Consider the following 15,491-nt stretch of genomic DNA (forward strand, 5'->3'; position numbering starts at 1 on the left):
TGTAAAATCCCCCCCAAAAAGGTTGTGGGAGGAGGAAAATAAAGCAGATCGATCTCTCCCCCCCTCCCTCTTTCCTCTCACAGCTGGAGAAGAGTCAAGAGAGCTGAGAGCAGGGTCTTCCTCTCCATGCTGGAGCCCTGGCTCAGAGGCCGAGAAAGGCATCTCTGCCAGGCGCCCTCTTTCCTGACCGGTTCACACACGCAGGCCCCAATTATACAGGATGGTTTTAGACAAGGAAAGGGACACATTTTATCCATGGGGAAAGGTGCAACATGCTGTTTTTAAAAAGAATCGTCAACTGAGGCAGGAACCTAATTAAGTGAAGTTGGAAAATGGGGTGTGTGTGTGTTGGATTAGTGCTAGGGTCAGATAGCTTGCCTAGCTATTGCAGTCCCCCCCATCCTGCCCCCCCAGCTCCCCTCAAAGCCCAACTGCTGCCCCTCCTTCCCACTCATCCCCCTTGGCCTGCCCCCACCTGCTTCTCCCTTCCTTCCCCTCCCAGAGGACGGCTGGGAGGATGAAGAGAGGAGAGCAGCCCCACCATCTCTTGGCCCCTTGCCCCCCTCCCAGTGGCGCAGAGCCACCGGCAGCCTTTCGGTGCCACCCAAACAAATTGCCTGCCAACAAGGAAGGAGCCAACCCAGACCCAGACAGCTTCTGACAGCTGACGACTGCACTGGGCCAACACAGCAGCAGCAGCAGCGGCAGAGTTTATACTCCTGGTGCTAATTATGGGCTGCTTAAAACGTGCAAAGGTGATGAAGAAGGAGGTGAGAGACACTACTCCGGGAGCCTGAAATAACCCTCCTTTCCTGTGTTTGTGTTGGAACGGAGAAGCGCTTCTGGGGCCCAAAACCGAGGAAGGCAGGGCACACACGTCTGTGGCAGCTTGGAAAGCCACTGTCCTGCTGGCTGGGCTCCTAGATAGGAAAAAGGCCTCCAACAAGGCGCTGGAAGGGAGACGTGCTCAGCCAGGCAGGGAGCTGTGCCCGGAGCCCTGTTGCAAGCGGAGGCCTCCCTGAAACCTGGCCTCTGCCCACCTGCTCTGACCTGGATGCTGGAAGAAAGGGGCTTTTCAAACCCCCTCATCTTTTTACCAGTTGGTGCCCCCCAGGAGGGGGAGCAAGATAAATGGTGCCTCAGATTGTGATGGGCTTTTCCTCCCGTTCAGAGGGACAGGAGCAGCAAAGAATAGAATAGAATAGAATGAAATAGAATGGAATGGAATAGAATAGGATAGAGAAATGTAGAATGGAATGGAATGGAATGATAATAGAATAGAATAGAATAGAATAGAATAGAATAGAATAGAATAGAATAGAGAAATATAGAATGGAATGGAATGGAATAATAGAATAGAATAGAATATGGAATGGAATAGAATAGAATATAATAAGGAATGGAATGGAATGGAATAGAATAGAATAGGAATAGAATAGAGAAATATAGAATGGAATGGAATGGAATAATAGAATAGAATAGAATAGAGAAATATAGAATGGAATGGAATGGAATGATAATAGAATAGAATAGAATATGGAATAGAATAGAATAGAATAGAATAGAATAGAATAGAATAGAATAGAATAGAATGGAATGGAATAGAATAGAATAGAATAGAATAGAATAGAATAGAATATGGAATAGAATAGAATAGAATAGAATATGGAATAGAATAGAATAGAATAGAATAAGGAATGGAATGGAATGGAATAGAATAGAATATAATGGGATGGCATGGGATAGGATAGGATAGAACAGAAGCTGGAAGGGACCTTGGAGGTCTTCTAGTCCAGCCCCCTTCTCAAGCAGGAGAACCTATCCTATACCACCTCAGACAAGTGACTGTCCAGTCTCTTCTTAAAAACCTCCAGTGATGGAGCGCCCACAATTTCTGAAGGCAAAGCTGTTCCACTGGTTAATTGTCCTCACTGCCAGGAACTTTCTCCTTAATTCCAGGCTGCTTCTCTCTTTGATCAGTTTCCAACCCTTGTTTCTCGTCTTGCCCTCTGGTGCTTAATCCCAATATTTCTGGTATCTGATGGAGCTGCAAAAGTGAGCGGTGCCTGTGCCTTGGCATCTGACAGGCACTCGGTAAAAGGCAGGGGGCAGGCGAGAGGGAGGGTCGCAGGAGAGCCGAGGGGCCCTGAGACACATCTAGGGCCCAATCCTTAGCCCACCCGACAGTGGCCTCAGCAACGAGCATAGCTGGTAATGCTTAATGCTGGGACCCCTTTCGGTGTGCAGGGGGCAGCTTGGCCAATGGTCCACATTGCCCCACAGCCGAGGCCAAGCAGTTCAGTGACAGATCCAAGCAGGCCTTCTCCCAAGTCCTGGGCACTGCAACACACACTCCTGACTTGACACAAGGGTGGATGAGCAGCATAGGCCCAAGACGAGGGCTCAGCAGGACCACGCTACGGAGTTATTTTGTTATTCTCACAAGCACAACTGAAACAATCTTCAGTGCTGGGGTGCAGGCCAGAGTCCCCAAGCAGCTGCTGAGGAAACCCACCTGGGGAAGCATAGTCTAGGCAGGGCTGGGTCTGGAGAGAAACAGGGCTTCTTCCAAAGAGCCTTAATGCTGATAACCGGCACGAAGGTGTCCGGAGAGTCCTGAATTCTCAGCCAGCCACCCAAAGGGGTCCCCAGAAGTATTTCTGGCTGCTGTCCTCCTGGCTGCCCGCTGCTCTTTCTGGGCAAGAGGGAGCCCATGCAAGCCCACGTGCCACTTCTTCAGCTCCTCCATCTGGCCTGAACGCACTTCTCCTCCTGCAAACCCCTCCCCGAGGGAGCCCCACAAGCTAGGCCTGGCATCCCCAGCTCGCCAGTCTCCCCAAAGCTCCTGATGTGACTCCAGACCCAGGCAAGGGATGGCCTCCTCCCATTCCCCCTTGGAAGCAGCTGCAAAAGTGTCCCAGGAGGGAGGGAGAAGAGTTAATAATAATAGTAAAGTTGGAAGGGACCTTGGAGGTCATCTAGTCCAACCCCCTGCTCAGGCAGGAAACCCTACACCATTTCGGACAAATGGCTGTCCAGTCTCTTCTTTAAAAACTTCCAGTGTTGGAGCATTCACCGCTTCTGGAGGCAGGCTGTTCCACTGGTTAATTGTTCTAACTGTCAGGAAGTTTCTCCTTAGTTCTAGGTTGCTTCTCTCCTTGATTAGTTTCCATCCGTTGCTTCTTGTCCTTCAGGCGCTTTGGAGAATAGCTTGACTCCCTCTTTTCTTTATGGCAGCCCCTGAGATATTGGAACACTGCTATCATGTCCCCCCTCGTCCTTCTCTTCATTAAACTAGACATACCCAATTCCAGCAGCCGTTCCTTATATGTTTTAGCCTCCAATCCCCTGATCATCTTTGTTGCTCTTCTCTGCACTCTTTCTAGAGTCTCAACATCTTTTTTACATTGCAGTGACCAAAACTGGATGCAGTATTCTAAGTGTGGCCTTACCAAGGCATTGTAGAGTGGTCTTAATACTTCACGTGATCTTGATTCTATCCCTCTGTTAATGCAGCCTAGCACTGTGTTGGCCTTTTTGGCAGCTGCAGCACACGTCTGGCTCATATTGAAGTGATTGTCCACTAGGACTCCGAGATCCCTCTCATAATTACTACTATTGAGCAAGGTACCCCCTATACTATACCTGTGCATTTGGTTTTTCTTGCCTAAATGTAGAACCTTACTTTTTTCACCACTGAATTTCATTTTGTTAAATAGTGGTGGGGAGGGGCAGGAAGGAACTCACGCTGGGTACTCGGGCACCATCCCCATGAAGGCTGGCAGGCTGCAGAGGTACTCGTTATAAAGCCACTTCACCTTGAAGTGCAGATTCATGTAGTCGGCGCTCCTGCACAGCCGCTGCTTCTCATGCTCTGGAGGAAAGAGAGGGGGGAGAGAGGGAGAGCAGAGAGTGACCAGGCTGTCAGGGGGCAACGGGCACTGCCACGGCATCTTTCCAGAGAGCTGCCAAGCAGAAGGTCCAGTGCAGGACCCCAAACTCTGAATAATTCCTGGCCACGCCAGGCGGGGGGAGAAAACAGGGCCTCCGTTTCTGCAGTCTGGCAAGTCCAGAGTTGAAGAGAATTGTGTTCTTTGGGGGGCAAGCCCCATCTGTCTGGCAGCACCACTTCCAGCCCACCCCTCTCCAGTCCCAAGAAGGCAACCATCTGAAGCCGCTTCCCCCATCACGGGCAGCCCTAGGATGGGCAAAATCCGTTGTCATCAGGGCGAATACCGTGGTTGTAAGAGCAAACACCACGACTGCTAAGCCACCCATGGCTCATTATGGTGCAGTTTTGCTGAAAACTGGAAGCATGGGCTGTTTTGCAGGAAATCCACTGTAAAACAGCGGTCATGTGACTGTGGGACACAGAAAATGGCCGTAAATGTGGCTGGGCTGCTGAGTACCCAAAGTCTGGTCACAAGAGAGGGTGACTGTCGAGTTAAAGCGTATTATGGACTTGGTTATTTATATAGTTGGTTAATGTTAGTTAGATTATGATTATTATATTTGTAACCCTGTATTCAGCTCTGGGAAGTGGGGGAGGGAGAGGGGGGTGGGGGCGTTGGTTTTGGGGTTTATATTGTAACTTTTATAAAACTTTTCAATAAAAAAAAAAAAAAGAGAGGGCGACTGTGGCAATTTGGGAAAGTCCCCCTTTTCAGGTAGCTTGTAACTCTGAATGGCCACTAGGAGACTGGTCGTAAGTTGAGGTCCACCCGTCCCGACATCATTCCCATGTTCCCTTAGACCTTGGCTCTTTTATGACTCGTGGACTTCAACTCCCAGAATTCCTGAGCCAGCCATGCTGAGGGGAAAGGGAGAGGTTTCCAAGCTGAGCCAGGCTGGCTTAGGAATTCTGGGAGTTGAAGTCCACAAGTCATAAAAGAACCAAGGTTGCCTACCCCTGCCTTAGACCAAAGGCTCCCCCTCATTACTTGAACGGCCTCAATATCCAGATACCCTTAACCCTTTCATCACCAGCACCGAGCGCTCCACAAAACGTGGCCTTGCTGCCGGTGGGCCGAGAGGATGCCCGAGGGACTCACCTTCCATGGCGTATTTCATATCCTGAGCGAAAAGATTCCACATGACTTCCGCGCTGATCTTGCCCACCGCAAGTTCTTGAGGAAACCTGCATCAGGAGTGGGAGGAGGCGTTCAAGGGATGTCCCTTGCCCTGGGGAGGGGGCTGACGTGCTGGCCCTCCCCCTGCAAAAGAGGAACTCCTCCCCCACGCAGGGCTGCTCCCTGCCCAGAGAGAACCGAGCCGGATGTCCTCCAGAGGAGGGCTGCCTGCCCAGCTTCCCCCAGGGTGTCCCTGAGGCCTTGGAGGCTTTCAGGTCCCATGCGTCTGGGTGCACAACGCCTTCCCTACCAGGCAAAAGGCTGCCAGCATGGCTGCTGCACCCCCCGCCCAGGAGCTGCCCCTCAGCACAGGCCCTCTTCAGAACCGCTCTGGGGCGACTCCTGCCCGCCTGGCTGGCCGGCCGCCTGCTTCCCTCATGCCCCTGCTTCCCCACTGCAGCGAGCGCATGCAGCCCCCAGCCCCGGGGCCTCAGGCCTTGGCATGCAGGAGGGGGAAGGGGCACCGGACCGAGGAACAGCTCTCACCCCTCTCCTGGGCGCTAACCGGAAGCCGCCATCTCAACTACACAGTTACTGTTCCACAGACGGACAGACAGACACAGACGGACAATAGACAGGCCCTGCGGAAGGACACCAGGGACAGACGGACAGCAGAGCCCCGGCCGGCTGTTTTTGTGCCGAGGAGAGCTTCCCTTACTGGTTGAGGATGGGGGCGTAGGAGTTCTTGTCCTCCTCCACGATGGAGACGATCAAGGTGATGAGTTTGGGCCAGAAGTCCAGGTTCTTGACGCTGGGACCCTGCTCCTCGGGAGGCACCTCCTGCGCTTTGTTCTGGGGGAGACCACGGGCACTCCTTAGATCAGGGCGCCCCTTTTCTCCTACCCCGGGAAAAGCCCCAAATTCACACACGCACGCACACATACCCCCCTCCCCACTGGGGGCTGTGAGGGGATCTGCAGAGGCCATTTGGGCAGAGAAGCTGCTCTGCTGCAGAAGGAAGCAGCCCCCTCCCCCCCTCTTGTTTTGGGACCCTTTATTCAGGAGAATCCCTTCTTGGCTAGATTCTCCCTTTGCTTTTTGAGGGTCAGCCTTACTATGCTAGGATTAATGAGAACAGCAATAGCCCTTAGACTTGTATACCGCTTCATGGAGCTTTAGAGGCCTCTCTAAGCAATTTACAGACATAGCATCTTGCCCCCAACAACCTGGGTCCTCATTTTAGTGACCTCGGAAGGATGGAAGGCTGAGTCAACTTCAAGCTGGTCATGATTGAACTCGGTGAGCAGTTTGCCTGTAATACTGCATTCTAACCATTGGGCCCCCATGGATCTTAGAGAGAGAGAGAGAGAGAGAGAGAGAGGGAGAGAGGGAGGGAGGGAGGGAGGGAGAGAGGGAGGAAGAGAGGGAGGGAGAGGGAGAGAGGGAGGGAGGGAGGAGGGAAGAGAAAAAGAGAAAGATAGAAAGCAATAGAAATAACAGTAGCCCTTAGACCAGTGGTTCTCAACCTTTTTAATGCCGCGACCCCAACCGGTCGTAAGTCGAGGACTAAACCAGTTGTAAGTCGAGGACTAAACCGGTCGTAAGTCGAGGACTAAACCGGTCGTAAGTCGAGGACTACCCAACCAGTCGTAAGTCGAGGACTTTCCCTGCCCGGGAGCGCTGTGCATGCATTGTTCTGCCCCCTGCGCCGGCCGAGGCGTAGCTGGCAAGCGGCAGAGACAGAGCAGGCCGACCACCAGCTGGCCCAGCCCAAGGGAGGTAAGGCACCCGCCGGAAAAGGGGGGGGAAAATGGCGGACAAAAAAAATGGCGAACAGCCTTGCTTGGCGACCCCCATGAAATGGTCGATCGACCCCAAATGGGGTCCCGACCCACAGGTTGAGAACCACTGCCTTAGACTTATATACTGCTTCACACTGCTTTACCTCCCTCTCTAAGTGGTTTACAGAGTCAGCCTATATAGGCCCCAACAATCTGGGTCCTCATTTTACCAACCTCGGAAAGATGGAAGGTGGAGTCAACCTTGAGCTGGTCAGGATCGAACTGTTGGCAGTGGGAACGCAGAGTCATCCTGAAGCCCTGCACCCTAACCTCCGCGTCACCAGGACTCAGAAACTGTCCTTCTTCTGATACTGCCACATTATGCAGACCAAAAGGGTCCCTTTCCTACCTCAGGGATTTGAGTGGGAGTTAGGCTCTCCTCCCCTGAAGACAGCCTGGCTCACCTATCTGCCCCAACACACACACACACACACACACACACACGCTTACGTACTGTGTCCATCTGATACTCCTGGCTGTACAACTCGTGGCAGTTGTTGAAGATGTACTCATAGGTGGAGTTGAGGCAGGCCTTGACGCAGCCCTTGACCACCTGACTGGCGCGTGGGGGGCTCTGCAGCTCCTGGACCTGGGGAGACGGCGGGAAAGGAGGTGAGGAGAACCCCTGAGGAGGGCCTGGCCTCTCATTTCCATTCTGACCTCTCTCCTCTCTTCTCTGGGCAGCCCTGCTGCTCAGGGCACCACGTTCCCCCTTGGGCCCCCGTGGAAGCACCTCTAAAGGGAGCCGAGAGCCACATCTGGATGCAAAGTCTGGACCAGGAGAGGCCGAAAGGAGTTCCTCCCAGGGGCTGCCTCAAGACTTGATCCTTGCAGGACTTTGGTCCAGAAGCGTCTTGCAGGGAGGGGCCCTCTCCCACCACCACATTCCTCTGCCACACATGGGGAGGGCTCCACTCTAGGCGCCTTCAACCTCCAGAAGGCCCATTGTTACATCCTTAAAAAGTCTTCTCCACCCTGGAGAGGAGACACCCCCCCTCCAAATGGGTTATAATATCATAGAGTTATGGGGTTGAAGAGACTTGGAGGTCTTCTAGGACAAGTCCTAGAAGGCGGAAGCAGAGTAACTCTCCACCTCACTGCCAGTTCCCATCCTCCCTTCCTCTTTGGGATGGGAAAGTCCTCGGCCTGCTGTCCGCGGGTGGAATGACCCGGCGAGGCTCTGCCAGACAAGCTCTTTGGGCCGAGTCCACCGGGAAGGACCTTTCAGCCCTTCCAGGGGTGATCTTCAGGAAGCAGAAGCTGAAGAGGGCCACGGGGGTTGCATTAAATATATCCAGATGCCTGCTCTACAAAGCCAACTTGACAGCTTGGAGGAGGGGGGAGGGGAGAATGTTCCAGGAGCAAACAAGGCTCCGTGCCCCTTCCTGACAGTGGGACTGTGAATAGTTTGGCTTGTCAGAAATCATTTCGCAGGCTTCCTATTAATTGAAAAGAGACAAACACAAATTTCACCCCGCAATCAGCCGCCTCTGCTGGGGAGAGGCAGCGTCTCCTCCTCCGCCTAAGACGAGCTGCCTTGTTCCTGGCTCTCCTCCTGCCCCCAGAGGTGCCCCCTCCCTGCCAGAGTTCAACTAATTGGCAGACGAGCGTTTGGCAGCTTGCCAGCGCCGGGGGGCAACCTCATCGCCCGATTGCCAGGGAATAGATGCGGCAGCAGGCTGACCACGGCAAAAGAGGGATTTCTTGCTGGATTTGCAGAGTTCGTGCTGCTGGACGTGAAGGAAAGTCCAGGGAGACGGAGAGACGGAGGATTAGGCTAAGTCTTCCGCGGCAGGATTTCTTCCTTTCTTTCATGGATAAGTGGGGGGGGGGGTTTGAGGGGATCACATCTCAGCGCTGGAGGGAATTGAAATGGGGTCTCCCCACAAACAGAAAAGCAGACAAAGCTGCAGTGGGATAAGGGGCGCTTCTGCACAGGAACATAGGAGAAGAAGACCCAAGAAAGAACCATCTCCTGTCCTTCAAAAAGCACCAACATTGAAATCACGGCTGCTTAAAGAGGGATGGATGAGGAGGAACACGGGATCCCTTAGGACAGGGGTGTCAAACTCAATTTCATTGAGGGCCGCATCAGCATTGCGGTTGCCCTCAGGGGGGCCGGGTGGATGTGGCCAGGGTGGGTGTGGCCTACTGGGTGGGCGTGGATGGAGTGGGTGTGGCCTACTGGGTGGGCATGGCCAGCTCTACATCGTTCACGTCAAGGGTGCCTGTGGGGGCCTGGGCAGGAGTGGGACAGATCTGAGGGTCTCTGGCAGAAGGGGGTGGGACCGGGGCAAGCGCCAAGGCATGGTCCATTTCTTCATTCCTCACAAAGGGTGACACCTCCCCAGCATGCACCCAGGGGGTGGGGCCGACGCGGCAGGGGCTGGTTCCTCGCTGTTTCCAGACGGCCTTGTGGAGCTAAGACTGAATGCGTTTCGGCATAGATGGCCACCACAAAATTGCACATTGGCTCCCGGCCGGCCTGGGTCAGGGCCAAGGCAGCGGGGGCCGTTCCCTCACTGTTTCCAGGATGGCTTCGTGGGCCACATGAAACCACTTCGCGGGCCCCATCCGGCCCCCGGGCCTTATGTTTGACATGCCTGCCTTAGGAGTTCTTCACGCTCCGCCATGTATGGGGCACAGCAGAGGCGGCTGACTGGCTGGCATGGCCAGGGCAGCCTCTGAATTTTGGAAGGGGGGGGGAGCACACACAGACCCACATCAGTGTGTGTGAGGGGGAGAAACAGGGGGCTCTCTCTTTCCTTGCATGACCGACTGGGGTGGCAGGAGCTGGGAGGGCTAAGAGAGGCACACCAGCGGCAGCAGAAGGAAGATGGCAGGGGAAGGCCTCCCACAGACCAGACCCCCCTCCACCCAGGCAGAGGCCCCAAAGTCAGGAAACCCCTCTCCCTCCCCTCCCCAGCTTTCAAAGTCCACAAAGGACCTGTGGTGCGGGTAGTTTGAACTCTAAAGATCCGGGACCCCAAGAATCTGAAAGAATGGCCCTACCTTCATTCGGAAAAAGGTGATGCTGGTCAGCAGGTCCACGGTGGACTTGAGGTCCTGCAGACGCTCCCGGCTGCTGGCAGGGAAGTTGTTCTGCAGGCAGGAACATAAGTGGGGATTTTCAAGGCCTGAGGACCCGTGAGGTACCCACCAAGCCTGCTCCTGGGGGGGGGGGGACAGCGTGGCTGCAGCAGAAGGAGGGGCTGAATCCCAGGAGAAGCTGTGGTTGAAAGGTTGGGGAGGGGCCCTACGGGAGGGGAGCTGGTGCAGACCAGCCCAGAGGTCCAGCATTTGCTCTTTAGACCCCTGCCCCTTCCTTCTCCCACCTACAGAGCAGCAAGGGGGGGAGGAACCATGCTGGCTTGAACCTTCCCATGATGAGATACGCTTCCTCTACTGGTACACACACACACCTTTGATACCTGGGTCACTCTTAAGTTACGGGGAAGGTGTGAAAATCTTGCCTCAAGTGGGCCGGGGGGGGAGAGAGGACAGAGAAAAAGTCACTCCGTCCCCACCAGAATTCCTGAGTTCCTTTCTTCTGCTTGATGACTGTCTCACAACGGAAAACTTCAGCAGGAAACATTTTGGCACTTAAATGCCGGCAATCTGATTTTTCTACTTGTGTGCCTCAATAAATGCAAACATTACTTCCAATGACTCTTGCTCTTGCCGTATTCACTCCCTTGGACAAGCTTCTTATATTTTAGGTGTCACTTTAATCCCCTTGATCTATTAACACGCTCCGTTTACTGTGTTGTTCCAATCCCTCTGCACCTGGTTTGGACGCACTTCAATTCTTCTTTAATGAATAACTAACACACACACACACACACACACACACACACACACACACAACCTCCTTGTTTTTAAGGATGTTTATGGGCTTTTAGGGTGTCACGATTTTCTCGCAGCACCCCTGGGTCAGCATTTCAAGAACCTGCACATAGGTGTTCAAAGGCCATTTAGAGGTGGTCCTTGACTTATGAACATAATTGAGCCCAACATTTCTGTTGCTAAGTGAGACATTTGTTGAGTTTCCCCCCTCCCCAATGCCGGCCAAAAGCCAGGCACCCCTGACCGTGTCCCCCCCAAAGGTGCACGCCAGCACCACGGAGCCCCAGGGGAACCAGCCCTCGGTCCTGGTCCAAGAGGGAAGGCAGGGGAGGGGTCGCATCCCATCCATTTCAGGCAGGATTAAGCCCAGCCAGGGCCTGACAAGGGCAGCTGGGTTGGACTGTCTCTTCCAAAGCAGCCTGTGAGCAGAAGGCAGGACAGCCAAACTAGCCGCTCTTACAGAGAGAGAGAGAGAACATCCTTCCTGGTGATGTGAAAATTATTGGTGGCAAAAGCCTTTTCTCCCTTTGCTACCTGAGACCAAGCCTGTTGGGGGAGATCAATCAAGAGCTCCCTTATTCAATACTTTTATCCTTACAAACAAGGCTTAATTGGGCCGAGCTGTACTAGCGCTTACATCCAATTACTGGTGCAAGCGGTCGAAGGAACAAGCCTCTTATCCGAGCATTAAAGCACTTTCCCCGACCACGAATTCAAACAGCAGGATGCCTGCCATTCTCAGCGGGCGTTCCCCGTATTTCCCTAGCGAAGATGGGGTGAGGGTGGGGAACGGAGAGAGAAGAGGTCCCGTGCTTCAGTCCAGCCAGAGCCTAACTGAGAGTGAGGGTACCCAACAGAGGCCTAGAATAAGATACCCCTCTGATTCTTCAGAGGCGGCCAGGTCCTCCTGCCACAGGGTTTTTTCCCCACTCTTATGGCCAGGCTGCAGTCCTTAATGCAGGCTCTGCTCTGGGTCACTCAGAGGGTGCACATCTTCTAAAGGGGCACACTCAACTCAGTGCACGCCCGGCTCTTAGTTCCAAGACTGGGCCTTTCATCCCTCAAAAGATCACCCATGAGGAGAGATTTATCTCAGGTTGACCACACAGGTTGGCCAGCGGTCAGGCACTGAGATTGAGTCCATAAGGAGGAGGCAGTTCTGGAAGACAGAACTAGAACCAAATACCAAATATGCCCTCTCCATGGGTGGATCACCACATCCCATCACACCTCCTCTTCCCACAACCGAGAAGTTCCAACCGGCCCCAGAGCCCCCCCCCCGATCCACCTCCCATAAACCCTCCGCCTCAATTGGGAACTTGCTCTCAAGGGACCAGTCATTTGGTGGGGCCAGGGCCTCCACCCCCTTCTCCATGGACTCCAGTAGGCTGCAGGGAGGGTCCCTGCACCAAGAGAAGAACCAGTCGGTTCCTACCTACGCCAACTCCAGTCCGACCTCAACCTCTGTCCTCCCTTACCATGCTCCATTTTTCTTGGTGTCCACTCAGCTACCTGTGGCCACCATTGCACCAGAAGTCCCCATCTCCACCATCACAAAGCCAGCAAGGTCCACTCTTGCCACCAACACCAACTGCTGCCATTGCCTCAGAAGGGCTGATCTGCACAGTGGATCAATGATCTTCTTCATAGCGGCTCAACGGCTCCGGGCGCAGGCAACACCCAGAATTTGACGCTGAGATTCTCTTGCTCTCCGCCCCCAAGACTGACGTTCTCCAGCCGCCTGGAGGCCCATGCCTGATGCTTCTCCAGCTGATGTCTCCATCACAGACCGCCCGCCACCTTAAGCCACGTTTCCATAACCAACACACCCCTACAGTGCTATTCAGCTCCTGCAGCTGCTTGTCACAAACAAGCAGCTTGTTCTGGCCTGTCTTTTAAAAAACAACGGTGAGTAGCGGCCATATTCCTCCTCAGCTGCCATTTCTCCAAGCTTAACTTCCCGTTCCTTCCCTCTCTCTACACAAAGTTTCTGGTCCTCTGACCAGACTGGCTGCCCTTCCCTGGACCTTTTCCAGTTTTTCTGGGCTCTTCTTTTAAGTGGACACGGGACTCCTGGCCAAAGTGGAACAAAGTGGGACGGTTCCTTTCCACGGTGGGGGAAAATACCCCTTTACAGCGCTTGCTCATTTGTAGCCACCTCACACTGCATTTCGCAGTCAACCCCATCCCGCTTCCAAATTTTGCAGGCAGGTCCTGGCGTAGGATCTTCTGCGCAACAACCGTCACTGGGCCAGGTGACCCTGTTCTCTGACAGCGCAGGCTTCTCTCCCCTAAGGCGAGATGTTAGCATTTGTCTCTGTTGAATTTCATTACGGTGTGCTACTTGCAGCTTATTTCGTTAGCGTACCGAGACCATTTTGAATTTTACTTTTTCTGTCTTCTAGGTCATCTGCAAATTGGATAAGCATTCCATTCCTACTGAAGAGCACATGCACGACCGCACGTGCACGCACGAACGCAGGCAATATTCCCACAACTTATTAAGAAAAAAAAATAAGATGCTGCTTACATGGACTTGGCAAATCCAGTAAGAATGGCTTTGGTTAGTCTCCCTTGGAAGGCAGACCCAGGGGCCTCTGGATTCCGGCCACTCTCAAAACCAAGCTGATTTAGGGCCCTGGGGGGGGATGGTGGCGACACGTAGGAATAGTTGTGGTCTGCTTCTGAACCCCATTTCTTTCTTGATAGAGAGGCTGCAGGATTTCAACCCTGCTCTTCCCCAGGCTGTTCCTGGATGGCCTCTGAAAAGTCCCCAGGAGACCAGAGCCCTCCAGTGTTGCCCACCCTCACTCTGTTTATTTTGCTTTGCTTTGCTTTGTTCATTTATTTTATTTATCTATAACAGTGGTGGCAAACCTACGGCATGTGTGCCAGAGGCGGCACTCAGAGCCCTCTCTGTGGGCACACAGAGCTGTTGCCCCAGCCCCGCCTCCCCTGCAGACCCCTCCTCACCAGCAGCCCCCCCGGAGGAGAGTTGCCCCCGGGCACGGCCTGCGCAGAGCAGCACAGCCAAGGACATGGCAGCCAGGCAGCGGGGACAAGACTCTGCCCTCGCATCCCATTGCACGCAGATGATGCTGCGGGATGTGGGTGGAGGACGTGGCCACCATGGCGCTGCTGGGCTACCTGGGCAATCTGCGGTGGGCGGTGGAGGCAGTGGGTGGCCCTGTGGGCAGGGCAGGGGGCGGAGCAGGAGCGGGTTGGGGTGGGGGGCGGGGTGGACGGGCGGGGGCGGTTTTTGGGCACTCAGTCTCTAAAAGGTTCGCCATCACTGATCTATAAAATGTATTTATTTACAAAATTTATTTATTTATAAATTTTATTGGCCGCCCATCTAACTCTGGACAGTTTACTATTATATATACAGTTACAAAAAATTAAAAAGTTAAAATCAAGTATTAAAACCAAGAAGACATGGGGAGGGTAGCGACGGAGTGGGGAGAGGTGGGATACCTGTTAGGTATCCTGAGTCGTTTCTATAATGCAGATAAATATTCCGTCTGCCTTTTTCACCCAGATCAAAAGCCCATCACTTTGGAGAAACACGCAGGACTCCACCCCGTGTGCAGTTGAGGCTGGGGGCTGCTGGGAGCCCAAGTGCCCAACTCCGGGCCCACCCTTGCCAGTCCAGGGATCACGCCCCCTCGCTGCCGGAGGGGCAACGGGGCCTTAAGGCCAAGGCAGGCTTTGCCCAAACCCTACGGAGAAACGCAGCATTCCAGGCGCAGCACCTACCCTGTACATGGAGAGGTCAATCCGGAGGGAATTGTGCAGCTGGTCCAGCAGTTTCACAAATCGTTCTTTCTGTCGGCAGCAGGAGAAAAGAGGGCAGGGGTCAAAAGGGGTTTCTCCTGATATTTCTGGGGAAGGCCTCTCTTTCCTGCATCTCTGGGGGTCACCAGTGAGATGGAAACATCAATTTGAGGGGGGATTCAACTCCACGTACACGGCCCGTGTCTCTGCAGGTTGAAAGGCCGGGTTTTTCTTGAGGAGCAGCTGCCCCTCCAGCAGGTCACGTTGCCAAATCCAACCTCAGAAAAGTGTGGGGCTGTCCTACTCCCGAGCAACCCCGGAGAGCTTAAAATGTATTTTCTGTATCTCAAAGAAGGGCTGGTGGCTTCCTTGTCTGATCAACTTGGCAGGCTTTCTGAGCTGTTCAAACATCACCCGGGATCCATTTCATTGCCGGCCCACTCACTAATTAAAAGAGCCCCTCTGGCACTACAACAGCACACTGCTCCACAACCCTTGTGGGCAGAAGCAGCCCACGGGTTCCTCCCATCCCCGAAAAGAAAGCCAGGTGGATGCTGAACTGCGGGCTGGGTCCAGAAACCGGCTGGGGAGACTCACCCCAAAGTTTGAGGCCGAGAAGCGATCAGAGGCGGAGACCTGGGTGGAGGCCGCGGTGTGGGCGTAGTGAGCATTGATGTTGGCCAGCAAGGTGCTCATCACGGCCGGCACTCCGGGGCACATGTATTTCGACGAAAGACATGCAAAATGCCTGCGGAGGGGGGGAGGAGCAGAGGTAATGGGGGAGGTAACGGTCAGGCAGAGGAAGCCCCGGGGCCAGGAAGCAGGAACGCCGGGCCCTTCCTCGAACGGCTCCCGGATCTCTCTGTCCATAGCTAACTCCTCCTCCCCTCCCCGACCCACAGAGCCATTAGAGGCCGCCCCAAACTCAGCGAGCACCAAGGCCATCTGACACCTGCAGGCG

At 53.9% G+C, this 15,491-nt stretch overlaps 1 protein-coding gene across 1 annotated transcript in view; it reads right to left on the reverse strand.

Annotated features, from left to right (window-relative positions):
* The window catches only part of UNC13B (unc-13 homolog B), a gene marked incomplete at its 5' end in the record, with an annotated part of 34,469 nt that extends 19,191 nt beyond the window's left edge, over positions 1-15,278 (reverse strand). The window contains 7 exons of the mRNA XM_015826306.1: positions 3,748-3,874; positions 5,052-5,137; positions 5,788-5,921; positions 7,365-7,499; positions 9,923-10,012; positions 14,513-14,581; positions 15,128-15,278. Of these exons, the coding sequence (XP_015681792.1) occupies positions 3,748-3,874; positions 5,052-5,137; positions 5,788-5,921; positions 7,365-7,499; positions 9,923-10,012; positions 14,513-14,581; positions 15,128-15,278 (792 nt within the window). The remainder of the gene's footprint in view (positions 1-3,747; positions 3,875-5,051; positions 5,138-5,787; positions 5,922-7,364; positions 7,500-9,922; positions 10,013-14,512; positions 14,582-15,127) is intronic.
* Between the last annotated feature and the right edge of the window lie 213 nt (positions 15,279-15,491).

This window comes from Protobothrops mucrosquamatus, unplaced genomic scaffold (assembly GCF_001527695.2).
Source record: "Protobothrops mucrosquamatus isolate PMUCROS unplaced genomic scaffold, P.Mucros_1.0 scaffold3047, whole genome shotgun sequence".
In the NCBI taxonomy this organism is placed as follows: Eukaryota; Metazoa; Chordata; class Lepidosauria; order Squamata; family Viperidae; genus Protobothrops; species Protobothrops mucrosquamatus.